The 27,547-nt window shown below is 44.7% G+C and overlaps 1 protein-coding gene across 1 annotated transcript; it reads left to right on the forward strand.

The window, feature by feature from the left end:
- The first annotated feature begins 6,463 nt into the window (after positions 1-6,463).
- On the forward strand, positions 6,464-26,456 carry LOC132235003 (zinc finger protein 709-like). The gene is made up of 4 exons (XM_059696689.1): positions 6,464-6,845; positions 18,946-19,072; positions 22,705-22,777; positions 24,502-26,456. The coding sequence occupies exons 1-4, from the start codon at positions 6,843-6,845 to the stop codon at positions 25,982-25,984; spliced, it is 1,686 nt and encodes a 561-aa protein (XP_059552672.1). The 5' UTR covers positions 6,464-6,842; the 3' UTR covers positions 25,985-26,456.
- Positions 26,457-27,547: the final 1,091 nt, after the last annotated feature.

Genomic DNA, 27,547 nt, shown 5'->3' on the forward strand with positions numbered 1-27,547 from the left:
TCAATGATGAGAGAGAATCATTGATTGCTGCCTCCTGCACGCCCCACACTGGGGATTGAGCCTGCAACCTGGGCATGTGCCCTGAATCGGGAATCGAACTGTGATCTCCTGGTTCATAGGTCAAAGCTCAACCACTGAGCCATGCCAGCTGGGCTCTGTGTTTACTTTAAATAAATCTGTACGATAGAAAAGTCTAAGGTAAGATGACTCCCTGCAAATATCTTCTGGCCCCTCCAGCACTCTTAACTCCAGCCACCCCCAAAAACAGTTTTGATCATTTCTTGAGCCTCCTGTTCGTGTTTCTCTATATAAAACAAACCATTGCAAGTACATATTTTCTTATGTATGTTTTTCCTTGTAATAAGCTATTAGACTCCACATTTTTTGTTGTTTGCTGACAGCTTAAGCCGCCCCCTCCCTCTTCTCTTGTGTCCACATAAGGGAATAATGGAAACGCTCCCTCTCTCAGGCCAATGAGAAAACCTGGGGCTTCCTCCTCGGGCACTGGCTTCAGATTCCAACCACACAAGCCCCGGCCTATGTGCAGAATCTTGCTCAGGCCCTACCGAACCCACAGCTGACACCCACACCAAGCTCCTTTCCTTGCTTCCTGAAGCCATTTCAGAGCTGCCGGAGAGGCACCCTGCCCTCTCCGGAGACCTCTATTATGTCCGTTGTAAGCCTTTTCCTGCCTCCCCTCTGGGCCACACTAGAATCGGTCTCAATATGAGGACCACACCTCTGCAGGTAAAGGTACCATTGGGTATGTAGGCAACACGTCCCCACATGACCACCATGGTTCATTTGTCTCGCTCTAACTTGCTCACCTGCTCTGCTGCCTGCTGCCTGCACTGTGGCTGCTGGGCTCTGGGGAGCTGTGCTGTGAGCTGTGCTGCCCCGTGTGGCATTGCTGAGCCTACCAAGCCTCAGTTCTATGTGCAGAGTGGGCAGGTTTGAGAAATTCTAGATATTTGGGAGCAGGAGTGTGGGGTTGAGACCCTCCTTAAAGTGGTCCTGGGTTATTGCCTTTGCTGGAATTTATCTGTGTGTTAGAGAGAAGCTGTGACAGAGGCTGGGTTGGCCCCAACATGCCCTGGTGTCAGGGGTCAGAGGAAAGACTACACCCTGTACGAGAGGTGGGTCCATCTCATGGTCACTCCTGAAACATCAGTTATTTATAAAGAGGAAGAGAGGGAAAAAGGTAGTCAGTAGGTGGCCAACTGAGTCCACACCCGCCCCGCCCCTCCACCCCCCCCCCCCCCCACCCTTCAGTACCTCCACTGTGGCTGCTCCTGCCTCTACTGCAACACAGAACCTGCCCTTGGGATTAAGGGGACAACACCCATGGCACCCTGTGGCACAGCCAAGCGATTAGTTCAAACCTGATTCCAGCTTAGGTCCTTGAACTCTATAATGTAACCAATTATGGTGGAAAGGCTTCTAACGCTGACAGTGCTAGTTAGAGGCTCTCTGGAAGGAAAAAAATGATCAATGTTAGCATGCCTCGTTTATTTGGACTGCTTTATTGGGCTTTGCTTTATTGCCCTTTGCAAATGTTGCATTTTTTACAAACTGAAGACAAGACCTTCCACCAGCAAAAAGATTACAACTCGCTTTATTGCTATACTCACTTTCAGTGTGATGGTCTGAAAAAGAGAGGGCACACCCTTTCCTGAAGTAGAGCAGATCTTCAAGTAATGTGGTTTCCTTCAAGGTCATCTTGCTATAAAGTTGCTGAGGGGAAAAGTGAGACAAAGCCGCGAGCTTCATGGGCACTGGCTCACACCACTGGAGAAGCCAAATGCTGGTCACTCTGCTCTTTCCCGAGGGGGAGGAATCCCAGGCCCGCAAGGAGTCTCTTTTGGCAGTGAGGCTGCTGCTGCGGAGAAGGGGCGATGTGGGTAAAATGAAGCTGTTATTCTTCCTGCCTACAGTGTGTCTGTCCTCCATTAATTTGCTCAGTGTGTGCTGCAACTTCTCCACTGGACTCTCAGAAAGATACTTTCCTCCTTGTGTGGTTGTCAAAATCAGTGCACTGGGGGAGATTTTAGTAGAAAACTCATATTCCACCATCTGCTGACATGTCTTTCACTTGTATTGACACCATTGATGTTTATTTATTTATTTATTTTTTTAAAGCAATTTTCTTTTTTTTTTTTTTAATTAAACCTTTATTGTTCATATTATTACATTTGTTCCTTTTTTTTCCCCCCCATAACTCCCCTCCTCCCAGTTCCCGCCCCACCCTCCGCCCTCACTCCCCACCCACTGTCCTCATCCATAGGTGCACGATTTTTGTCCAGTCTCTTCCCACATCTCCCACACCCCTTTCCCCCCCAAGAATAGTCAGTCCATTCCCTTTCTATGTCCCTGATTCTATTATAATCAACAGTTTATTCTGTTCATCAGATTATTTATTCACTTGATTCTTAGATTCACTTGTTGATAGATGCATATTTGTTGTTCATAATTTGTATCTTTACCTTTTTCTTCCTCTTCCTCTTCTTAAAGGATACCTTTCAGCATTTCATATAATCCTGGTTTGGTGGTGATGAACTCCTTTAGCTTTTCCTTATCTGTGAAGCTCTTTATCTGACCTTCAATTCTGAATGATAGCTTTGCTGGATAAAGTAATCTTGGTTGTAGGTTCTTGGTATTCATCACTTTGAATATTTCTTGCCACTCCCTTCTGGCCTGCAAAGTTTCTGTTGAGAAATCAGCTGACAGTCGTATGGGTATTCCCTTGTAGGTAACTGAGTTTCTTTCTCTTGCTGTTTTTAAGATTCTCTCTTTATCTTTTGCTCTTGGCATTTTAATTATGATGTGTCTTGGTGTGGTCCTCTTTGGATTCCTTTTGTTTGGGGTTCTCCGCGCTTCTTGGACCTGTAAGTCCATTTCTTTCACCAGGTGGGGGAAGTTTTCTGTCATTATTTCTTCAAATAGGTTTTCAATATCTTGCTCTCTCTCATCTTCTGGCACCCCTATAATTCTGATGTTGGTACGCTTGAAGCTGTCCCAGAGGCTCCTTACACTATCCTCGCATTTTTGGATTCTTTTTTCATTTTGCTTTTCCGGTTGGATGTTTTTTGCTTCCTCGCATTTCAAATCATTGACTTGATTCTTGCGCTCCTCTGGTCTGCTGTCTGGCGTCTGTATAATATTCGTTATTTCAGTCCGTGTGTGCTTAATTTCTAGTTGGTTCCCCAATATAAGATCGAGGGTCTTATTAGTTTTCGTGTAGAGCTCATTAAGTTTATCGGCAGCTTCTAAACAGTTCTTGAGAGACCTTAAAAGTGTGGTTCTGAACTCTATTTCTTCCATTGACAATTTTGTCCTGTTTCTTTGTCTCCGCATTTTGTTATGCTTTCTTGGTGCACCCCCTAGTGGTCTTTGTTCGCAGTCTTATAGATAAATCTTGATTGCTGTAGCTAATTCCAGGGAGGGTTTGACCTCCAGGCCAAGTGGCTATGAGATTCAGCTGTGTCAGCGGTGAGAGAACTTCTGTCCTCTAGGGAGGTGCTAATCTAGCCTTTGCCTGAGGCTATCCGGCAAATGCCTCTGTGCAGGGCTTGGGCGGGGCGGGTCGCACAGGATCAACAGGGTGGGCCGGAGAGAGCAGTTATGGCGGCTCTCAGTCCTGTCCCAAGGGGCTCTGCCTCTCTGAGTCCCAGCACCCGCTGCAAAGCTCGGAGAGAAAGCTGCACTCGCTCTGACCGAAGCCAGACAGTCCCGCTTCTTCCGCCTGAGTCTGGGTCCCTAAAGACTCGCCCGGATCTGGAGCTCAGAGTCTGCGACTCCCTCCCGATTGAAAACAACAACCGCGCCCTCCGCCGCCAGCCTGCTCCGCGCACTCCGCACCTCAGAATTTGACTTCAGCACTGCGCCTCCTCTGAGTGTCCGTATGCGTTTCTCTTTCCTCCTAGTTGTAGGACTTCCACTCAGCCAGCGCCCCTGTGGTTCTGGGTGATGTCCCTTCCGTTTTTTGGTTTCACTTTTGAAGTAGTTGTTCAAAGCAGCAAACTCCGGCGTTAACCTATGTCGCCATCTTGGTTCTCTCGACACCATTGATGTTTAAAGTGACTATTGAAATAGCTGGATTAATACCTACCATATTTTTATCATTTTTATTTGTTGCTCTTGTTCTTTGTTATCTTCCACTTCTACCTTTTCTGTCCTTTTGTTTTTTGTGTGGTTGGTGTGTTTTGTTGAGCATTTTACAAGAATACATTTTTATCTTCTTTTAGCATATCATGCTGTTTGGTTTTTTTACTTTCTTAGCCATTGCCCTTGAGTTTGCAGTATACATTTATAAATAATCCAAGTCCTCTCTGAAGTAACACCATAGCACCTCACTGGATGTGCAAATTTCTTAGAGTGTTCCCAATTTCTCTCTCCCTGTCGTTTGTAACATTGCTGTCATTCATTTCACGTATTCAAAAGCTATAATTACTGAACATATTGCTGCTATTATAATTTTCAACAAAATGTTCTCTGTTAAGTTAGTTAAGAAAAACAAAACAAATTATCTTATTTTTCCTTTATTTATTCCTCCTCTAACACTCTACCTTTCTTCATCATCCACCTTCTTCCTGATGAATTTCATACATAGCGGGGGTATTGGTGACAAATTCCCTCAAATTTAGTCTCAGAAAGTCTTTATTTCTCCCTCACTTTTGAAAGATAACTTGGCTTGATACAAAATTCTAGTTGGATGGTTTCTCTTTCAACACCTTATTTCCCAAAACTCTCTTCCTGCTTTCATTGTTTCTAAGACGAAGTTCAATTTCAATATTATCTTTGTTTTTCTAAGGTTCACTCTCCCACCCTTCTTTTAGATTTTATCTTTGACTTGCTGTCCCCAGACACTTCCATTCTGTCATAAACCCTTTTATATATTTCTGGCAGCAACATGTTGTCAGCCCAACCTAGAGTGGGGGCTCACCTGACCCTGCAGGTGAGCATAACAGTTTTAGAAGAGGTAACATGCTATATATTCTCTTGACAAGTACCCCAAATCTTTACATCTCAATACATATAATCTGTTCTTAAAAGGTACATATGATGATACATTTATGTAACCCATTTTTCTAAATAGACACATGGCTTGTGTCAGCTGCCAAAACCATCAATGAAAACTCAGATTGCCAATTTACAGGACAAACCTATGCAAATTATATTATTTGAAAAACTGAATTTCTTTTTTGTTAATTCTCAGCAGAGGATTTTTCCCCCCACTGATTTTTAGACTGAGTGGAAGGGAGGGGGAGAGACAGACAGAGAAACATTGATGTGAGAGAGAGACATTCTTTGTTTGCCCCCCACCCTCACCCCCGCCCTGCCCACAGCCCAGATTGACTAGAATCCAAATAGAACCCTTCAGTCTGCCAGGTGACAGCTTCAACCACTGAGCCAAACAGGCTAGGACAGGGCCTCAATTTCTTCTTAAAATTTTTATCATCAAATATATTCGGATAAGAACATACAAAATGCGTTACGGTACAATTTAGTCATAACAATATTAACACCCTTGGGATCAAGATTCACAAATGGCCAAAACCGGTTTGGCTCAGTGGATGGGGCATCGGCCTGCGGACTGAGAGGTCCCGGGTTTGATTCCAGTCAAGGGCATGTGCCTGGGTTGCGGGCACATTCCCAGTAGGGGATGTGCAGGAGGCAGCTGATCGATGTTTCTCTCTCATCGATGTTTCTAACTTTCTCTATCTCTTTCCCTTCCTCTCTGTGAAAAATCAATAACATATATTAAAAAAAAAAAAGATTCACAAATGGCCTGTGGCAGTGGGGAGGGTCTCCTGGTGTTTCTGTCCTGATTTAGCTCTGTTATGCCCCACAGATGGCCACTGTCCTGATTCTTTATTCTTTGCCATCTATTACTTTTCACTAAGCAGTGTTCTATCAGTTTTGCCTCCTTTGACCTTTCACCAAATGGGTATGAATGGGGTTCCTAGAACAGGTTTCGGGTGGTTACTTTGCCTCATATGTTTCACACATGCTGGCATCTGGGGCTTGGGGCCTGGTCTAGGACTGTGGGCTTCAAACTTCCCTCCAGAGCCAAGTGCCCCTGACACCACAGGATTCTGTAAAGTGCCAGATGAGTGGGGGTGGGGGTGGGGGACCCAAGGGCCGACCTTTCCCCTCCGGAAATGGCCAGATATCAAAATGGACCCAGACTGATCTTTACCTATGGTGAGGTCATTTTTTAAAAATATATATATTTTATTGATTTTTTACAGAGAGGAAGGAAGAGGGATAGAGAGTTAGAAACATCCATGAGAGAGAAACATTGATCAGCTGCCTCCTGCACACCCCCCACTGGGGATGTGCCCACAACCCAGGTACATGCCCTCGACCAGAATCAAACCTGGGACCCTTCAGTCTGCAGGCCGGAGCCCTATCCACTGAGCCAAACCGTTCAGGACGCGAGTCATTTTTATCATTTTTAAGAGAATGTGAAGAAAAGTCACAGTTCCTGAACGGCCTTAGGCTGCGAAGGGCAGATTGTGACCCGCTGCCAAGACAACCTGGGCTCATTGACCTGGCCTGCTGTCACTCAGTCGTGGTAGGGCGGGGCCTTGCAGCTGTCCAATCAGGAGAGTCCTTGGTAACAATTGTGGGCGTGGCGCTTCGCTACGCGGGTGGACTGCTCGCGGGGAGCGGATTTCTCGCCGGTAGCTTCCAGCCCCGGCCACGTCGTGGGTCCTCTCGCTCCGCCGAGGGCCTGAGGGGGCTGGACGCGTCCTCTGTGGTGGTGGCCAGCGCTCGCCGCCCGCCGCGGGAGGGAGTCGGAAGGTGGAAGGCAGGCAGGGGACTCCGGGAGCCGAGAAATGGTGAGTGGGCGGGGCGGGTGGCGGGAGACCCGGATGGGGAGCTGGGGATGAGGAGCTGGTCGGCACCCGCCGAGGCGGGCAGCGCCTCCTCGAGGTCCCTTCGGCGTGTGCGGACCGGACCCGAGTCGCCGGGACATCGGTCCGCTCCGGCGCAGCGCGGGGCCGGGCGGCAGCACGACCCGGCGAGTCTTCCCCTCACTGCCCCCCCGCCCCCCCATTGCGCGGGGACCACGGGAAGGGCCGCCAGGGCCGATCGTGACTCAGTCCCAGGGCTCTGCGTGGCGGAGCCGTGGTGTGTGTCCCCTTCCCCTCTCTCTCCCCCGGGGCCTTGTCTTCCCCTCACTTTCCAAATGTTCGGGAGGCAGAGCCGCAAACCCACCCCCCTGTCCCTCAGCCACCTCCTCCGAGGGCGGCCATGAAATCCCGACATTTCCGATCACCCCCCCCCCCGCCCCCCATGCCAGAGGCCGGCTCACCCCCAAGTCGCGGCCTGTCATTAGTTGTCTTCCGGGCGCATTTCACACGGACGCAGTGTGGTCTTCACCCACCGGGCCGCGGGGGCTCTTCGGGAACTTATTTGTGAGTGTGTTTTACAGGAGAGGAGCGTGGGAATGGCCACCGGGATGGGTTGGCGGGAAGGCCCTTTCCCGTGGGAGCGACAGGCTGGGGGAAGCCCTCGGTGACTGCCCCGGAGACGCCTGTGGCGGGTGCTTTGCGCAGCCCCGGCCGCCCTGCCCCTCCCTAGGTTTGTCACTTAGAAAAATGTTCACTTGAAACAGTTTTTCAATAAATTAAACATTTTTCAAATCACTCGAGCTTGGGATACAGGAAAAGTATTTACAAAGAGGCAATAGAGAGGTGAATATCAGGGGAAAAAATATTTCATTGTTACATATGAGTCAAAACTTTTGTTTCCCTTCCCCTTCCTCCCCCCTACCAAATGGGTGTAGTAATATTCTGATGTCTGTTATCTTTTTTTGTTAATCCTCACCCGAGGACAGCGGTTCTCAACCTGTGGGTCGCGACCCCTTTGGCGGTCCACCGACCCTTTCACAGGGGTCGCCTAAGACCATCGGAAAACACATACATAATTACATATTGTTTTTGTGATTATTCACTATGCTTTAATTATGTTCAATTTGTAACAATGAAATTGGGGGTCACCACAACATGAGGACCTGTATTAAAGGGTCGCGGCATTAGGAAGGCTGAGAACCACTGGCCTAGAGGAAGGCTGATGGAGGGCACAAAGATGGTTACTCCAGCCTTTGTTCCTAGAGAATATCTCAGTGGCCTCTAGATGTGTGCCTTCTGGCCAAAGCTCCTGGACAAGCAAATAAGCCTCTTTCCCAGAAAGACTGGAGTGTTTTAGCCTGCTGTCGCAGGGCTGTGCCAAGACTAGTTTCTCCTTTGTGGTTCATGGGACCCAGGAATGAAAGCCCCACGAGTTAACCAGAGCTAGACAACTGGTGTGTCTCCTGGGCAGCAGCCAGAAAAACGGGGGCACCAAGTATAAAGCTCTGCAGGAGATACTGGTAAGCTAGAGCAAGACAGAGGTAAAATGTAAGTATTGCACCTGCTGGGCTCAGTCTTTGTAGAGTATTTCAGTAGGCCCCACATGTATGTTAAATTAGATGCCTGCCTTTCAGGCTGCAACTATGAAGTTAAGTTAATAGGCCTCTTTCACAGAGAGACTGGATATGTCAGTCTGTTGCCTCTGCTGTACCCTCATTGTGGTAGCCAGTTAAGAACTCTTTCTTGATTTGTTACATTCTTTTGGGATCCTCAAGCATAAGCCCCAGAGCCAGGTAATCTGTCCACCAGAGCCAGGTGATCTAGAGTTGCTTCCCGGGTGATAGCTGCAAAATTAAGGCACATGTCCAAGGGCACAAGTCCTGCAGGATGTCGGATTACAGGAGAGAGGCAGAGGAAGAGTGCAGACATTGCACCCACAGACCTCTGTCTTTGGGGACTATTTCAGAAGGTCCCTAGATTTTTATTAAAGTAGACACCTGCCCCTCAGGCCAAGGAGATTATATATACAAATATATATATATATATATATATATATGGCTAAGTGTAGCCCTAACTGGTTTGGCTCAGTGGATAGAGTGTTGGCCTGTGGACTGAAGGGTCCCAGGTTCGATTCCGGCCAAGGGCATGTACCTTGGTTGCGGGCACATACCCAGTAGGGAGTGTGCGGGAGGCAGCTGATCGATGTTTCTAACTCTATCCCTCTCTCTTCCTCTCTGTAAAAAATCAATAAAATATATTAAAAAAATAAAAATATAAAAAATAAAAGGCTGTGTCTGTCCAACTGGTGGCTATGACGCACACTGACGACCAGGGGGCAGACGCTCAGCGCATAAGCTGCCATGACGCACACTGGCCATTTAAAAATAAACAGCACCACGGACCTGGCCCCAACAAACCAACACTCGGCTTCCCCCAGGTGGGACACAGGCCCTGCCACCACCCTGGAGTGACACCCCACCAAATCTCAGCCAACGCTGCCCACACCCATGGCGCAAAGTGCAACCCACAACCCAGCCCAGCCAGGAAACAGTGGCTGTGGGCACCGGGTAATGACATCACATAGCAACGCCTTGCTTCCTCTCCCTAGCAACTAGCATCTTTGGAGTTTGCTTTATAGCCAGGTGCAAACATTTCACAGTTTAACCAAATGTTTGTGAATCGTTTTCCCGTGCCTCATCTCATTTGATCCTCACAGAAGTCCTGGAGTAGGTAGATAGATGTGGAATCCTATTTTCATTAGCAAGACGCGAATAGCAATATTAAAATATTTCTTCTAATGTGCACAAATCTGTGCACCGGGACACTAGTTTAAAATAAGCAAGTAAGCCTCTTTACAGAAAGTCTGGGCAGTTTTCAATTGGCTGCTGGAAAATGCTGGTGAGTCCCCACACATGAGCTCTTTAAGAACTGTTTCTCAGTTTGCTGTAGCTTCGTTGATCTCCTAGATGCAGCCCCATTAGCTTTCAAAGGGGTGCATCTTCAGGTGCAGGTGTTAAAAGTTGAGGTACCAGATATAGGGTTCAAGACCTTTGCTCCTGAAGGAGAAGTTTAGGGTTTTCAGTTCCATCCCAATTATGGGTTTCTACAGCAGGAGTAGGGTTCATGGCAAGTTTGTATCTCAGCCTCTCCTACCTGCTTTGATGTGTTTTATTTCAAGGAAATTGTTCTGTGTGTACCTGTAGATTTGGTTGTATCTGTGGGAGGAAATGAGTTCAAGATTTCTCTTACATCACACTTTGAACTGGACTACAGTGGGGCCTTGACTTACGAGTTTAATTCATTCCGAGACCGAGCTCATTAAGGAGCTCGTAAAGGAGCTCGTTAACTCAAATTACTCTGTCAACTCAATGCAGAAAAACAGCCGAGAGACTGTTGGTATCTCAAAAAACTCATTAGTGGGGACACTTGTAAGTCAAGGCCCCACTGTATTTTATTCTGCTTACTTTGGGTTTAATTTGATCTTTTTTATTGTTTCCTCAGGGAGATGCTTACTTCATTGATTGTAGATCATTCTTTTCTCTAGTGTATTTGTTCAGTGCTATAAATTTTTTTCTAGGCACTACTTCAACTGCATGCAGACAACCTCTGATATGTTCTACTTTCATTTCATTTAGAGATGGTCTCTGACTTACATATTTTCAACTTTACACTGGTGTGAAAGTGATACCCATACAACGATTTTGTTTTTCACTTTCAGTACATTATTCAATAAATTACATGAGCTATTCAGTACTTTATTATAAAATAGGCGTTGTATTAGGTTATTTTTGCCCTAATGTAGGCTAATGTCAGTGTTCTGAGCACATTTAAGGTAGGCCAGGCTAAGCTATAATGTTTGGTAGGTTAGATGTATTAAATGCATTTTTAATTGCCGATGGGTTTATTGGGACATCACCCCTTCATAAATCAAGGAGCATCTGTAATTCAAGAGAAACTATCATTTCTCTAGAGACCTGTTCGATCCGTGTGTTATTTTTAGAAGTGTTGTTTAGTAGCATTCTTCCTCCGGGGGGCACGCCCACACCATTCTTCCCTCTCAGGTGTGCATCTTCTATCTAAACCCTAAGTCCCCAGGAGACTTGCCACCAGGGGAGCAAAGGGCGGCAGCAGCTTGTCCTGGGCTAACCCCCTGAACCTGTCTCCAGGGCCCCCTTTTCTCTGATTTTCAGTGAGCTGACAGCAGCCCCACCTTGGCTCCCTTCTGTCGCTGTGACCCTTACTTCTCTGTGAGCCAAAGCAATCCTGCCCAGGCTCATTTCTTTCCTGTAACCTTTCTAGGGAGCCAAAGCAGCCTTGCCTAGGCTGCTGCTACCCTAGGCCCTCCCTTATTTCACTGTCCCCAGCTTTAATAAACATACTCTCAAAATAAAAAGTAAAAGTGTTGTTTCATTTCCACGTGTTTGGGAGTTTACCAACTCTTCTCCTGTTACTTACTTCTATATTATTGCCACTGGGATCTAAAAGCATTGTTTTGTATGATTTCTGTGCTTTCACATTGGTTAAGGTGTACTTTATGTTCCAGAAGATGGTCTGTCTTGATGAATGTTTCATGTGAACTTGAGGAGAGTATACATTCTGCTGTTCGTGGACGAAGTGTTCTGTGGATTTCATTTAAACCAGTTGTTTGATGGTGCTGTTTGCTTCAACTACAGTCAAGCACCACATGATGACGTTTTGGTCAGCAACTGAGTTCATGTATGACAGTGGTCCCCATAAGGTTATAAGGGAGCCGAAAAACCCCTATTGCTTAGTGGCGTCATAGCTGTCATGATGTCATAGCACCACATGTTACAGTTACGATTGCCTGGCAGTGGTCGGCAAACTGCGGCTCGCGAGCCACATGCAGCTCTTTGGCCCCTTGAGTGTGGCTCTTCCACAAAATACCGACTTCTGCGCATGTGCCACGAAGTTTCAATCACACTGTACGTGCACGCCCGCATGTGGTATTTTGTGGAAGAGCCACACTCAAGGGGCCAAAGAGCTGCACGTGGCTCTCGTGCTGCAGTTTGCCAACCATGGGCTAGGCAGGGGTCCTCAAACTTTTTTTTAAAAATATTTTATTGATTTTTTACAGAGAGGAAGGGAGAGGATAGAGAGTTAGAAACATCGATGAGAGAGAAACATTGATCAGCTGCCTCCTGCACACTCCATACTGGGGATGTGCCTGTAAACAAGGTACATGCCCTTGACCGGAATCGAACCTGGGACCCTTGAGTCCGCAGGCTGACACTCTATCCACTGAGCCAAATCTGTTAGGGCGGTCCTCAAACTTTTTAAACAGGGGGCCAGTTCACTGTCCCTCAGACTGTTGGAGGGCCGGACTATAGTTTAAAAAAAAACTATGAACAAATTCCTATGCACACTGCACATATCTTATTTTGAAGTAAAAAACCAAAACGGAAATAAATACAATATTTGTATTTGCATGTGGCCCGCAGGCCGTAGTTTGAGGACCCCTGGCCGCTAGAGTATCTAGTAAAGTAGCACAGGCTTTAGCGTAGGAATAATGGACTATACTTCATAGCCTGGATGTTCAGTAGGCTGCACCATCTAGGTTTATAAGTGCACTCTGATGGCCACACAGCAACAAAATCACCTATTGACGCATGACTGTATGCCCTTCCTGATTTTTAAATTTTTAATATTTTTCTGATTTCAGTGAATTTCCTGATTATCAATGACATGATTAGAGATCTAATTACAATACAGTTGATAAAGAAATTTGCTTGTCTGTGCATGTCTGAACATTTTAAGGTGACAGCTAGAATTATAAATGATAACATAGAACATTTTAGATCTTTAGAAATTTTATGTAATTTCTAGGGCATATTATTTTGGGAGTAATAAATGCTTACAAATACAACATAATTATTATTCCTTATTTGACAAAGCTTCCCTTGTATATTAGCATGTCAAACAGGCCTAATTATTTTCATTTCCCCCATTTAGAAAGAGAGGAAGATCATTTTAAATGTTTCATCTTAAAAATCTCAACGTTATTTTCAGGTAAAAGAAAATACTTTAATTTTTAAATTTTGGGAAGTTTGTCAAACTGTCAAAAGTTTTAAAACACTTGATCAAATATAATCATAGGTCTCTGTGAAACAATACTTAGTTATCCATTAATCATGGTGACTTCACAGGCAAATACAGAAAGTTAAATAGTTGTAAGCAGAATTTAGCTCTTTTAATATTGGTTTACCTAAGCAATCAAATACCTGATGATACAGAGCACAGGCAATCATTTTAATAAAACAAAAATCTTTGCTTTCTCTTTATCATCTCTTATTAAGAGCATGCCAGTTGCCCCTGGCCAGCATGGTTTAGTGGTTGAGCATTGGCCTATGAACCAGGAGGTCATGGTTCAATTCCCCGTAAGGGCACATGCCCAGGTTGTGGGATCAGTCCCCAATCTGAGGCGTGCAGAAGGCAGCAGATCAATGATTTTCTCTCATCATCATCGATATTTCTATCTCTTCCTTTTCCTCTCTAAAATCAATAAAGAAGTATTTTTAAAAAAAGAACTTACCAGTTGTAAAGGAAAACTTTGTCCTTTTAGCAGATAAAGAACATATTTTATTTTTACATAAGTATACTGTCAATTCTAAAGCTTATAATAAATTTATTCAGTATAATAAATTTATTCAGTCCTATCCAGCTTGATCATATACAAAATTTTTCCCCTTAGGATTTCTTTTCTTATACAACTTTCCTTTGTCATTCCCTCAAAAATCCATTTTCATACCTTATACCTTCTCTTACTAAAAACATATTTTTTCTTGCATTCAAAGTTGTTTCCCTTATTATTCCTAGTAGTTTTAATTACATATATTGGAATTTCTACCCTTCAAAACCTCAATTTCTAATGAATACTAAGTAAGCTATTGTGAACTGATACATCAGTTTTTATTTTTAGATTGGCAAATTTATTAATATATTTCATAATTTCAAGAAACACATGTACTTAAAATAGTACAGTCTTTCAGTGTGATACATTTACTAACAAACCCAAATTTATCTTTTAGTTTCTCTGTAATAAACCAAAAATAGATACTTATTGAACAATTAATGTTCCAATATTTTATCTTATTTGAAAATGATCTGAATATTCAATTACTTCCATTAGTTAATTTAGCTAGCAAAACTTTAAACTTTCAAGTTAGCAAAAGATTTTAGAAACTATTTTTAAGTACATATAATTGTTGCTAAAAAGTTTCACCTATGCCAGAACCGGTTTGGCTCAGTGGATAGAGTGTCAGCCTGTGGACTGAAGGGTCCCAGGTTCGATTCCGGTCAAGGGCATGTACCTTGTTTGCGGGCACATCCCCAGTATGGACTGTGCAGGAGGCAGCTGATCGATGTTTCTCTCTCATCGATGTTTCTAACTATCTCTCTCCCTTCCTCTCAGTAAAAAAATCAATAAAAAATATTTTAAAAAACAACAACTATTTGTCCATACCTATGTATTTTACTTGTCCTCAATAATATGTTTGGATTACCCACAAAAATTTTATGAGATGTTAAGCTAAGTCATCCATCATTCTAAGTTATTTTTGTTGATACATTTGTAATCCTAGGTAGGTAACAGTATTACATTTAATTCTGATAACTCTAAAGACTTGCCTATTTTAATTAACTTTAACACCAAGTATTATTCCAGAGCCTGAAAAACATTTTGGTTAGTTTCTGTTTTATTTCTTCACCAGTAGCCCGGTGCACAAAATTCATGCACTGGGGGTTGGGGCAGGGGAAGGGCTCCTCAGTCTGGCCTTCACCCTCTCCAATCTGAGACCCCTCAGGGAATGTCTAACTACCTGTTTGTGCCCTAACAGATAACAGCTCCATTGTTGTTTCTTTCTTATGCTTAAAACCATTGGAATTAGTAGGTATTCAAAGTGTGTATACATTTTGGGGGGACACCCTGTATATCTCTAGTCAGCAGTGAAAGAAACCAACAGCAGATTTGGAACCCCCAGACAGGGAACCTCGCTCACTCCCCACATGTCTCCCCACTTCACTTTCCACCTTCGTGGGCAGCAGGAGAATCAACGTTTTCTCTCATTAATTTGGAAAAGCACGTCCTGTCACCCGCTGCCCCGCAGGAGTGCGCTAGGCCCCAAGCAAGCGAGGCTCAGTCAGGGCAGCCTTCGCTCATGGGTGCTGGCACCCAAAGTGCACATTCCTCCTCTACAGTTGCCCCGACTATCCCACTGTTTCACTGAGAGGACGGAATTCCTCTCCACCTCTGGGTTCTTGATCTTGAACACTGACCGAAGGCACCTCAGCGAGGGCCGCCCATGCCCACCAGGTGTGTCTGTCTGCATCTGCTCCCGCCTCAGCACCTGCATTAACCCCCAGAGGTGATCTCGTAGCTGCACTGGCCTCTGTGGGAACAGGGCATCACCACTCCGCCCTCTCACTGTCATCTCACAGGCGCCCACCTCAGCACCCAGAACACCCAGACACTCTCCAAAGGATGTGAATGCATGAGAGGGGATGTGTGCACATCCTATGGGGGTGTAGGCACGCTGGGTTGATGGAAATGCGGTGAAGAGGCGGGGGGAACTTGTGCACGCCTTGGTTTGCAACTGTTGCAGGCGCGGGAGGGTGACAGTGTGCTGGGGGACGGTCGCACACCAGGGGGGGATGTGCACACTGGAGGCCTCTGGCTTTGCAGATCCGCAAACCCCGTGGTGCGGCCAGGAGGACGTCAGTCTGGCCCGCCACGGTGGCTGTCCCTGCGATCCTGCACCTTCTGAGCCAGGATGCGGATCTTGCGCAGCCACTCCTGGGCGCTGATGGCCTGCAGGCGCTACTTCAGCTCAGCCTGCAGGCTCCGCTTGGCACACTCACAGCTGTCACCACCGCCATGTGGGGAGTACAGGCCGCCCTCTGCCGGCCTGCCTCCCCTGTCCAGAGGCTCTCTGCGCTGCTCACCTGCCCAGAGTGACGGGCTGGGCGGAAGCCAGGCGTCCTGCCCTTCCCAACCCTGGCTGATCCGCCCCTGTGCGAGCTGCCGCCCCACCAGGAAGGGTCAGGGATCCGGGTCCTGGGACCGCGGACAGCCTCAAGTACTGCCCCGCCCGGCAGGTTCATGGACCCGGGTCCTGGGACCGTGGACAGCCTCAAGCGCTGCCCCCCGCCTGCCAGGGTCACAGATCCATGTCTTGGTCCCGTGGACAGCCTCATGCTCTGCCCCCTGCCCGCCAGGTCACGGATCCGGGTCCCAGACTGCGGACAGCCTCAAGCGCTGCCCCCCGCCCGCCAGGTCACGGATCCGGGTCCCAGGACAGCGGACAGCCTCAAGCACTGCCCCCCGCCCGCCAGATCACAGATCCGGGTCCCGGACTGCAGACAGCCTCGCGCTGTCCCCCGCCCGGCAGGGTCACAGATCCAGTCCCGGACCACAGACAGCCTTGCCCGCTGCCGCCCACCTTCAGTATACAAATTAGCCGCCATCTTGTTGCTTTAGGGTGGGGGTCTCCACTGGGGTGCCTGGCCAGCCTGGATGAGGGGATGATGGCTGTTTGCAGCTGATCACACCCCCTTCAGGGTGGAGGTCCCCACTGGGGTGCCTGGCCAGTCTGGGTGAGGGGCTGAGGGCCGTTTTCAGGCTGGCGGGTGACTGAAGCTCCCAACCTCTCCTTTTTTTCTTTTATTCTGGGATTTATTTACTTTCTATGGCTGTCACTGGAGCTGAGAGCCGGCTTTAGCTCTGAGGCCCGGCTGCAGCTCTGAGACCTCGGCTGCTGAAAGCAGGGATATGGGTTTGTTTGGATTCTATAATTGAAACACTGTTGTGATCCTGCTGGCTGAAGCCCGGCTGGCCGAAAGCAGGCTTCTGGGGTTTGTTTAGCTTCAATATTTGCAACATTGTTTCTTAGAGTGTAAGCTCAGAGGCCCGCAGCAGCAGGCAGGGAACCTTGGCTTCCTCCATCACTGGAGCAAGCAAGCCTCCTGTCTGCTTCAGCTGCCTGGCCGCCAGCCGCCATCTTGGTTGGCAGTTAATTTGCATATCGCCCTGATTAGCCCATGGGAAGCGTGTCGGAGCTATGGTTAATTACCATGTTTGTTTATTATTATATAGGATTTATATAAGTGCCTAATTTTTAAGTTAATTAAACAGAGCTTTTTACAAACCAATTTTGTTAATATGCTCTGAAAGCAGACACATATCCACATATATAATCAGATGTAACCAGAGATCTGGTAGTTTAATTTTTAAAATTTCAGCCATGAGACAGGTACAATAAAGCAAAAAGTTCACGAATTTATTACAATTGGAATAAGTTAAGTTTATTTGTTCAGGTGGCTAAGGCTCTTACTATTTTTAGAGAAGAACTTTAATACTTGCATTTGTCCTTGACAAACAATTTTTAAGAAAGCAGGTACAGGGCAGAGGGGGAGGGTGCTGCGTAGGTGAGGGAACCTTTTCAATTACTTGTGCTTCAATTACTTGTATCATGCTAAGTAAAATAAGTCAGTCAGAGGAAGACAAATATCACATGATATTACTCAAATGTGGAATCTGAGTAGCAAAATAAACTGATGAACGGAGTGGATCCAGAAGCATGGAAGCATGGAACAGAGTGTGGAATCTCAGAGGGAAGGTGGTGGGTGGGAGGTAATCAGCCAAGGACGTTGTATGCATATATGCATGGCCCATGGACACAGACAATGGGACGGTGAGGGCCTGAGGTTGTGGGCAGGGGAAGGCTGGAGGGGTCAATGGGGGGAAAAAGGAGACATACGTAATACTTTCAACAATAAAGAATTATTAAAAATAAATAAAAGGCTCTCCTTTCCGGTGGCTCAGAGTTTAGAGCATCAGCCCCAGACTTGCTTCAGTGGGGCTTTGGTGCTTTGGTGCTCGCTGAGTCTTCCCCTTGAGTTGTAATCTGCATGGTCTGAAGCTGACCACCAGGTGCATTGGCTCTGGAGCCTCCTGGGAGGTGCAAAGTCAGCCACTGCCTGTGCTCTGTCTGGGGCCACCCAGCAGGAGCTACAGAGCGATTTGCAGATGGCTGCTACTTGTGTTGATCTTGGAGGTATTCAGGAAGGCCAAGCTCTGAACCAAGGTGGACTGCTGCTAGAGCCAGGCCTGGGGTCACTTATCGAGAGGTATGGGGCATACTGAGGCCAGCTGCTGCTTGTTTGAGAGATATTTGAAAGCCCGAGCCAGGACAGGCCATTCATATAGAAAAGCCACTGCAAACAGCTTGGGTGGGGCTGCAAATTGGATGGGGTGGGGTCTCAGGGAATCACCCGGGCTGGGCAAAAAGTGTAGGCCAGGTTGATGGAGACTCAGATATGGCCCCTGCCCGTAGCATTGTGGTGGGGAAGTATCAAAGGAACAATAACCTCTGCCAGTACTTCTGTCTGGAAGAAAGCTGCCCTTCCCCAGCCCTCACCCTGATGCCAGACAGTTCATTTCATGCCAGTATGTCCCTGTCATCTTTCGAGCTGTCGCCCCAGTGCTGGAGCTCAGAGAGAGTAAGTCTGTGTAAGTCCATGCACCAGGTCTTTAAGAGGAATACCTGGGACGGCAGCCACACTCCATCTCAGCCACTGTACCAGCTGGTTTTCATGGCCAGAAATTTTAGGGACTCCTCTTTCCAGCACTGGAATTCTGGGCTGGGGGGTCTCGTGTCACACTAGAACCCTTCGCTCATCATGGGGGAACTCTGTCGCCGAGATATTCCTCCTGATTTTTAACCACAATGTGCATGTGGGACTAGCCCATTCCCTGTCTCCACTCCTACCAATCTTGATGTGCCTTCTGTATAGCCTTAGTTGTAGGACTTCTGTACAGCTAGATATCAGGTGGTTCTAAATGATGGTTGTTCTGTAGTTCAGTTGTAATTTTGTGTGGGGATGGAAGTACTGCATAATGCTGTTAAATTTATGAGGAAATAAGTATGGACAGAGTGTTTCTGATGACCAAGACATAAAATAAATGTTGAGAAACCACAGAATCCTATGTAACCCTTCTATAAATTGAGTGTAAATGCCCAGTGCTGTCAGATTGATGCATCCTACTATATAGATATTTGCAATGTTTTAGGACTCAGTGACCTTTGAGGATGTGGCTGTGAACTTCACCCTGGAGGAGTGGTCTTTACTGGATCCTTCACAGAAGAAACTCTACAGAGATGTGATGAGGGAAACCTTCAGGAACCTGGCCTCCATAGGTAAGAATGATGACTTTGTTACTTAATTTGTCAGTTAGAGATCAAGTTTGTTTGTTTTTTTATTGCTTTTACTGCATCCCAGAAGTTTTGACATGTCGTATTGTCATTCTCATTTGTCTCTATCTTTTGATCTCACCTTTTATTCTTTGACCTTGTCAATTTTTTAGCAGCATGTTATTTAATCTCCACATATTTGTGGGGTAGGTTTTTTTGCTTTCTTTTTGCAGTTGATCACTAATTTTAAAGCATTGTGGTTGAAGAATATGTTGGTATGAGTTCAGTCTCTTTTTTTTTTTAAAGATTTTGTATTGATTTTTAGAGAGAAGAAAGGGAGAAAGAGACAAACATTGATGTGAAAGCAAAATATCAATTGGCTGCCTCCTGCCCACCCCCGACTGGGGATCGAGCCAAAACCTGGGCATTTCCCCCAACCAGGAATTGAGCCAGCATACTTTCCGTGCATGGGACAGCGTCCAACCAACTGAGCCTCATTGGCTGGGGCGAGTTTAATCTTCTTAAATTTGTGGAGGCTAGTTTTGTGACCCAACATATGGTCTGTCCTTTTTTTTTTTTTTTTTTTTTAATATATTTTACTGATTTTTTACAGAGGGGAAGGGAGAGGGATAGAGAGTTAGAAACATCGATGAGAGAGAAACATTGATCAGCTGCCTCATGCACACCCCCTACTGGGAGTGTGCCGCAACCAAGGTACATGTCCTTGACTGGAATCGAACCTGGGACCCTTCAGTCCGCAGGCCGACGCTCTATCCACTGAGCCAAACCAGTTAGGGCATGGTCTATCCTTGAGATTCTTCCATGTGCACTGGAGAAGAATGTATAAGCTGATGTCCTGGGATGAAAGGCTCTGGAAATGTCAATTATGTCCATTTCATCTAATGTGTCATTTAAGGCTGATATTTCTTTATTGATTTTCTGTTTGGATGATCTACCTATAATTTTTATTGATTTCAAGGAGAAACATCAATGATGAGCGAGAATCATTGATTGAGTGCCTCCTGCACGCCCCCTACTGGGGATTGGGCCCATAACCCAGGCATGTGCCCTGACCTCCTGGTTCATAAGTCAAAACTCAACCACTGAGCCACCACCGGTCAGGCTATAATTGTGTTTTTTACAGTTTCTCCTTTTAGTTCTCTTAGTAGTTCCTTTATATTTTGGTGCTTCCCTAATTGGGTGCATATATATTGAAAAGTATTGTATCTTCTCTTTTAAAATTTCATTTATTTACTTATTTTTATTTTTTTTAATCCTCACCCAAGGATATTTTTTTCATTGATTTCTAGAGAGAGTGGAAGGCAGGGAGGAGATGGGGAGAAAAACATCGACATGAGAGAGAGACATCAGTTGGTTGCCTCCTGCATGCACCCTTACTGGGGCTGAAGAACGTGCATCCAAGGTAGGTGCCCTTGACCAGGAATTGAACCCACAACCCTTGGGCCCACAGGCTGGTGCTCTAACCACTTAGCAAACCAGCCAGAGAAAGAAGTGTTATATATTCTTGAGGTAGTTTCCCCTTTCTATATATATAAAAGGCTAAGTGACTGGCCAACCAGCCAGTACATATGATGTGCACTGACCACCAGGGGGCAGATGCTCAACGCAGGAGCTGCCAAGCTGTGGTAACTTGGCAGTGGCGGTTCTCAGGTGACGCACCCCGGAACCAGAGAGAAGGGAGCCTGATTCCTCACGAGGCTGCATGATTCCACCTTCGGCCATGGGTTACTGAATCTGGTTTACTGCTGAGCTGCAGTTCTTCTAATTAATTTCCTTTCAATGTGCACGAATCTATGCACGGGACCACTAGTATCATTATAAAATGTCCATCTTTGTCACTTATTGCCTTTCTTATCTTGAAATCTATTTTGTCAGATATAAGTATGGCTACATCTGCTTTTCTGTGGATGCCATTTGCTTGGAGAATCACTTTACACTCTTTTACTATGAGTCTGTGTTTGTCTTTGCAGCTTAGATGTGTCTCCTAAAGGTAGCATAAGGTTGGGATTTGTTTTTTGATCCTCTGCTACTCTGTGCCTCTTTATTGGTGAGTCCAGTCCATTGACATGTAGGGTAATTATTTATTGTCTGTGGTTTTCCTGTAGCCATTTTATCCTTTGTTTTCTAGTAGCTCTGTGCCTCCATGGGTTCTTTTTACTTTTTTTTTTTTTTTTTAATATATTTTATTGATTTCCCACAGAGAGAAAGGGAGAGAGAGAGAGAGTTAGAAACATCGATGAGAGAGAAACATCGATCAGCTGCCTCCTGCACACCCCCCACTGGGGATGTGCGCAACCCAGGTACATGCCCTTGACCGGGATCGAACCCGGGACCTCTCAGTCCGCAGGCCGACGCTCTATCCTCTGAGCCAAACCAGTTTCGGCTCTTTTTACTTTTTTTAATCTTTATTGTTGAAAGTATTACATGTGTCCTCTTTTTCCATTGGTTCTTTTCCTTTGTGTTTCTCTCCGTTGTTTTTGTTCGGTGGTATTTTATATTTTTTTTCTGTTTCCTCTTTTTTTAAGTTATGTGTCTCAGTTTTGTTTTTTGCTTTTTGGTGTGGTCACAATTAGGTTATGTAAAAGAAAGTTTCATATATATAGTAGCCCTTTTTCTTCTGAATGCATCTAATCTCCACCCTCTTTGCAAATTCAGACCTTACCATACCCCTTTGTCACAAATTATTCCTATTTGCTCTGTGAGTTCATTTCTGAATTGCAGTAGATATTGCCTTCATTCTCTATTTTAATGTTATTACTTCCTTTAACCTTTATGTGACATTTAAGTGTATAATACCCTATTCTAAAAAAGGGTTGTAATATCCTGCTTCTGTGTGCCTGTTGGTGATCTTACTCATGCTTTTGTGACCTTCTGTTCTTTGTTTCAGGTATTATAACCCCTTGAGTATTTCCTATAACACGGGTCTTCTTGTGGTTTATTCCCTCAGCTTCTGTATGTGTCTGGAAAAGTCTTTATTTCTCCTTCATATCTAAAGGATAACTTTGCTGGATATATTATTCTTGGCTGGTAATTTCTCTCTTTTGAGAAATTGCTGATTACCAGACAACTGTGGCCATACCTCTGTGCTATGTCCTTGCACAGGTCCCTAGCTTCAGCCACAGCACGTACGGACCACTCCTGCAGGAATGCTCATTGTATCTATCTGCTCCTCTCTGCTGAAGGGAATGTCTGTGGCCACTTGATTCCTCCCCTCTCTGGGCTGAGACCTGCAGTGGGCTTCAGGCTGTGAGCTCCAGGCTCTGTCTCTGGCACCATCTCAGCTCTTGTTTCTTCCCACCTTTCCAGTTTGCTCCCACTTCCCACCTTCATATGTTTCATTGTTTGATCTCTCAGACATGTTTATGCATTGAGCAGGGAGTCCTTTGTTGAATGATAGCTGTTCAAATTGTGGAAACTTTAAGGGGAGAAACCAAGAGGACCTCTCACGCTGCCATTCTTCTGACCAAGAACAAGTATTTCTTGCATATCAGTGTTGTTTCAAGATGTGGAAAAATGAGTATATTAGTAAATAAACTAAGCATGGTAACAACTCATCATGGACTTAGAATCTAATAATTTTTCTCTAACTTCTAATAATTTGGAATTGTTTTTTCTAGGTATGCATTTAGAGAAAAAATGGGAAGATCATAACATTGAATATCAGTACAATACCCAGGGGAGAAAACTACGGTGAGTCACTCAATAAGCAGCATTGTTCCATATAAGAATTCTAGTATAGCCCTGATCGGTTTGGCTCAGTGGATAGAGCGTCAGCCTGCAGACTGAAGGGTCCCGGGTTTGATTCCCATCAAGGGCATGTACCTTGGTTGCGGGCGCATCCCCAGTGGGGAGTGTGCAGGAGGCAGCTGAATCGATGTTTCTCTCATTGATGTTTCTACCTCTCTATCCCTCTCTTTCTCCCTTTCTCTCTGTAAAAAATAAAATATATTTTTTTTAAAAAGAATTCTAGTATGTCATGGATTTATATTTTATTTATTTTAATTTTTTAATGTTTATTTTTTATTATATATTTTTATTGATTTCAGAGAGGAAGGGAGAGGGAGAGAGAGGTAGAAACATCAATGATGAGAGAGAATCTTGCATCGGCGGCCTCCTGCATGCCCCTACTGGGGATCAAGCACGTAACCCAGGCATGTGCCCTTGACTGAAATCGAACCTGGGACCCTGCTGGGGTCCAACCCCATCAGGTCCAGGGGTCCCCAAAGGTGTGGATGGAGTAGGCGAAGAAGGAATGACACGGAGACAGCGTTCAGTTGATCAGCAGCCTAGCCAGGATCTCTAGCCAGGATCTCCAGCCAAGTTCTGGTCTGGATCTCCAGCGAAGTTCTGGTTAGGATCTCCAGCCAGGTTCTGTGTCCATGTTCTCTTGCTAGGTTCTCCAGCCAGGTTCTCCAGGTTCTCCAGCCAGGTTCTGTAGCCATGTTCCCTCGCTAGGTTCTCCAGCCAGGTTCAGTCACCAGGTTCTAGTCAGGTTCTCTTGCCATGTTCTATCCAGGTTCTGTAGCCAGGTTCTGTCTCTAGGTTCTTCAGCCAGGTTCTGTCACTAGGTTCTGTCTCTAGGTTCTGTGGCCAGTTTCTGTCCAGGATCTTTTGCCATGTTCTCTCCAGCGAAGTTCTTCTTTCTCTAGGTTCTGTGTAGGTTCTGTGTCTAGGTTCTGTCTAGGTTCTGTGTCTAGGTTCTGTGTAGGTTCTGTGTATGTTCTGTGTCTAGGTTCTGTGTCTAGGTTCTGTGTCCTGTTGTCTTGTTACATCTGTATTTATACCAGTTGATTCCAATCCTATCAATCTCTATTCCAAAGGTTAGGGCGTTTCTTATCTCCATTCCAGGGAGTAAAGATTATGTAGCTTAAGCATGATTGTTCGTAGTTAAAGTGATTAATTACCCGCCTGGCACTTAGTTAAGGGGTTTTATTCCCTCCCTAACTTCAGGGGAAAATCCCTACCTGGGGAAACAACCTTTCTCAGAGAGGTGACCTTGGTTAAAACACATAGTGCCAAGAAGGTGAGCAAACATATTAAGAACAGTATGCCATATATGCCAGGTCCCTTGAAACAGCAAGGATGGACCGGCTCCCGGCAGGACCCTTCAGTCCACAGGCCGACACTTTATCCACTGAGCCAAACCAGCTAGGGCTGTCATGGATTTTTAAAAACAAGCAAATAAAACAATTTCTACTTCAATTTATTTACTCTTAACCTCATATATTAATATCACTGTTTTCATAATAACCAAGGTCTAGTCCTTTTACAGAGCATTCAGTATATTGAAACAATTCAGAAAAGACAAAAAAACCTTCACTTTTGTTATAAATTATAAAAATGTAATCCAATACCCTACTAGTAAATAGGAAATTAACAAAGAAATCACTAATAATGCTTCTCATTTTTTACAGAAGTTATATGGTAGAAAAACTCCATGAAAGCAAAGGAGGTAGTCAGTGTGGAGAAACCATCAGCCAAATTCCAAATCCTGATCTGAACAAGAGAACTACTTCTGGAGGACAATCACTTAAATGTAGGGTGTGTGGAAAAGACTTTGTGCGCCATTCATCCCTGAATATACACATCAGATCTCACACTGGACATAAACCTTATGAGTATCACAAATATGAAGATAAGCCATATAAATGTAAGGAATGTGGGAAAGCCTTCAGTTACCACAAATCTGTTCACAGACATGAAAGGACGCACACTGGAGAGAAACCCTATGAATGTAAGGAATGCGGGAAAGCCTTCATGTGGCTCCCAACCTTTCAAACACACATGATAACACACACTGGAGATGCTCCTTTTAAATGTAAGGCATGTGGGAAAGCCTTTAGCTCTTCCGCTTCATTCCGAGCACATGAAAGAATGCACACTGGAGAGAAACCCTATGAATGTACACTGTGTGGTAAATCCCTGAGATCTCTTCTAGGTTTGCGAATACATGAACGAAATCACACTGGAGAAAAACCCTATGAATGTAAGCAATGTGGTAAAGCCCTCAGTTGCCCCAGTTCTTTTCGAAGACATGAAAGGACTCACACTGCAGAGAAAAAATATGAATGTGAACATTGTGACAATGCCTTCAGTTCTCCTCTAGGTTTACGAATACATGAAAGAATTCACGCTGGAAAGAAGCCCTATGAATGTAAAGAATGTGGTAAAGCTTTCATTTCTCTCTCAAGCATTCGAACACACATGATAACACACACAGGAGAAGAACCTTATAAATGTAAAGAATGTGGGAAGGCATTTGTTTGTCCCAGTTCTTTTCGATCACATGAAAGGACTCACACTGGAGCAAAACCATATGAATGTAAACAGTGTGGTAAAACCTTCAGTTGGCCCAGTTCCTTCCGAATACATGAAAGAACACACACTGGAGAGAAACCCTATGAATGTACAGAATGTGGAAAAACCTTCATTTACCGCACAACCTTTCAAGGACACATGAGAAAGCATACGGGAGAGAAACCCTACAAATGTAAACAATGTGGGAAAGCCTTCATTTCTTCTTCAAGTGTTCGAACACACATGATAATGCACACTGGAGATGGGCCTTACAAATGTAAGGTATGTGGGAAAGCCTTCAATTTTCCTAGTTCATTTAGGGTACATGAAAGAACTCACACTGGAGAGAAGCCCTATGAATGTAAAGAATGTGGTAGAGCCTTCAGTTGTTACACATCATTTCGAACACATGAAAATACTCATACTGGAGAAAAACCCTATGAATGTAAAGAATGTGGAAAAGCCTTCATTTACCGTACTACCTTTCGAGGACATGTGAGAATGCACACTGGTGAGAAACCATACCAATGTAAAACATGTGGGAAAGCCTTTAGTCGACCCAGTTCCTTTAGAAGGCATGAAAGATCTCATACTAAATAGAAACTTCTTGAATGTAGCAATGTGGAAAAAGACGACAGTTGGCCTTCATCCTTACATGTGAAAACTCCCACTGGAATGAAACCCTGTAAATATTAGTAATGTGAGAAAGCCTGATGTAAATTAATCCATACATAATGTTCTGGAACACTGTAATATGAAAGAATTATTATAGAAGTTATAAATGTATTGTCTTTATTAGGGCCTCATTTTTAAAGTGGACCTCTGAAGTGTGGAGATTTACTGCTTCCAAAAATGAATACTGAGGCAATACTCTTCAAGCAATACTACATAAGATTAATAGGTATTTCCTCCTTAAATCAGTTAACATTTTTCTCTTACCATTTTGGAGACTATTTGATCTATGGGTAAATTGAAGTGTATTTCTAATATACAGGTAAGCTTAATTTTTATGTTTCCATTGTTTTGTAAATGAGCAATTAATAAATGATATTTTGGTATTTGTTGGGATTTACCTACTGGCCTCCTGTGCCAAGTACTGGATATTCCTTGCCCCTTACATATTCCATCTTTCTTATGAGAAAGCTACTCTCTTTGTTTTGGCCAGAAGACCCTTATTCCATTTTCCTTGCTAATAAAAGGTGGCATAAATGTATAAATATTGTAAAGTTTATCATAGAGTACAGTCTCATGTGAGTGACAGTTGATCCTTGAACAATGCAAGTGTTACAGGTGCTGACCTCCCACATAGTTGAAAATCTGAGTATAACTACAGCCTTGGAGCTGATGTTTGGGCTGTGTAGGTCAATTGAAAAAAAATCCATGAATAAGTGGATCTACAGAGTTCAAACCCATGTTATTCAAAGGTCAACCCTACATTGCTGTTTGTCATTCGTCAGGCTAGGACTTAAATAATAGACTTTGCATTAAGACAGATCTGTTATTGGACAATAAAATATAGAATTGGAGATGACTCTCCTAAATTGTGTTTGGCACTGGGTAATGTGACAATTTCTAGAATCTGTATCTTTTATGGTTCCATGTAAGCTGCAGCTGAGAAGGAGGAATCGAAGGAGTCAAATGACGACATGGGATCGATATGATTTGAAATTGTTCTCTTACCAGTTTTAGAGAGATGGTTACAAAAGACCCTTATTTTTGTCTTGATTCATCATGGTCACTGAATAGCTTTGTCTGATGATGGAAGTGATTGACATTTTAATCTCAACACAATAAGAGATTGCAAGGCCAGCTCCCAGTCCACTGGAACACCTTCCCTACTCATGATCTAAATACTGACATATTTCCTACAGTGTATTGGACAGACACTGTTTATTATAAAGTACATCAGTGAAAATATATAAATTCCCTTAGTAAAGTACATAAAAGTTTTTGTCTCCTTTATAACTCAAATGAGTCCTATATGTTTAGGTAACTAGTGAAAGAACACAAACCTAGCAAGGGAGAAAGACATGACCACTATTCCAATCAAGCCTTTGTTACTAGAGATCATACTCTTGATGCTAATTTCTTAACATGCCTCATCTAGATTCAAAACATACCTAGTTTAGCACTGCTCATCAAGGCACTGTGGGTCTTGGGGCA

The sequence above is a fragment of the Myotis daubentonii genome, chromosome 5, assembly GCF_963259705.1.
Source record: "Myotis daubentonii chromosome 5, mMyoDau2.1, whole genome shotgun sequence".
NCBI lineage: Eukaryota > Metazoa > Chordata > Mammalia > Chiroptera > Vespertilionidae > Myotis > Myotis daubentonii.

What these genes read in the sequence shown, in the direction of transcription:
- LOC132235003 (XM_059696689.1), top strand. An exon ending in CAGGAACCTGGCCTCCATAG is followed by an intron (nt 19,073 to 22,704) that starts GTAAGAATGATG and finishes TGTTTTTTCTAG; the next exon opens with GTATGCATTTAGAGAAAAAA. An exon ending in ACCCAGGGGAGAAAACTACG is followed by an intron (nt 22,778 to 24,501) that starts GTGAGTCACTCA and finishes CATTTTTTACAG; the next exon opens with AAGTTATATGGTAGAAAAAC.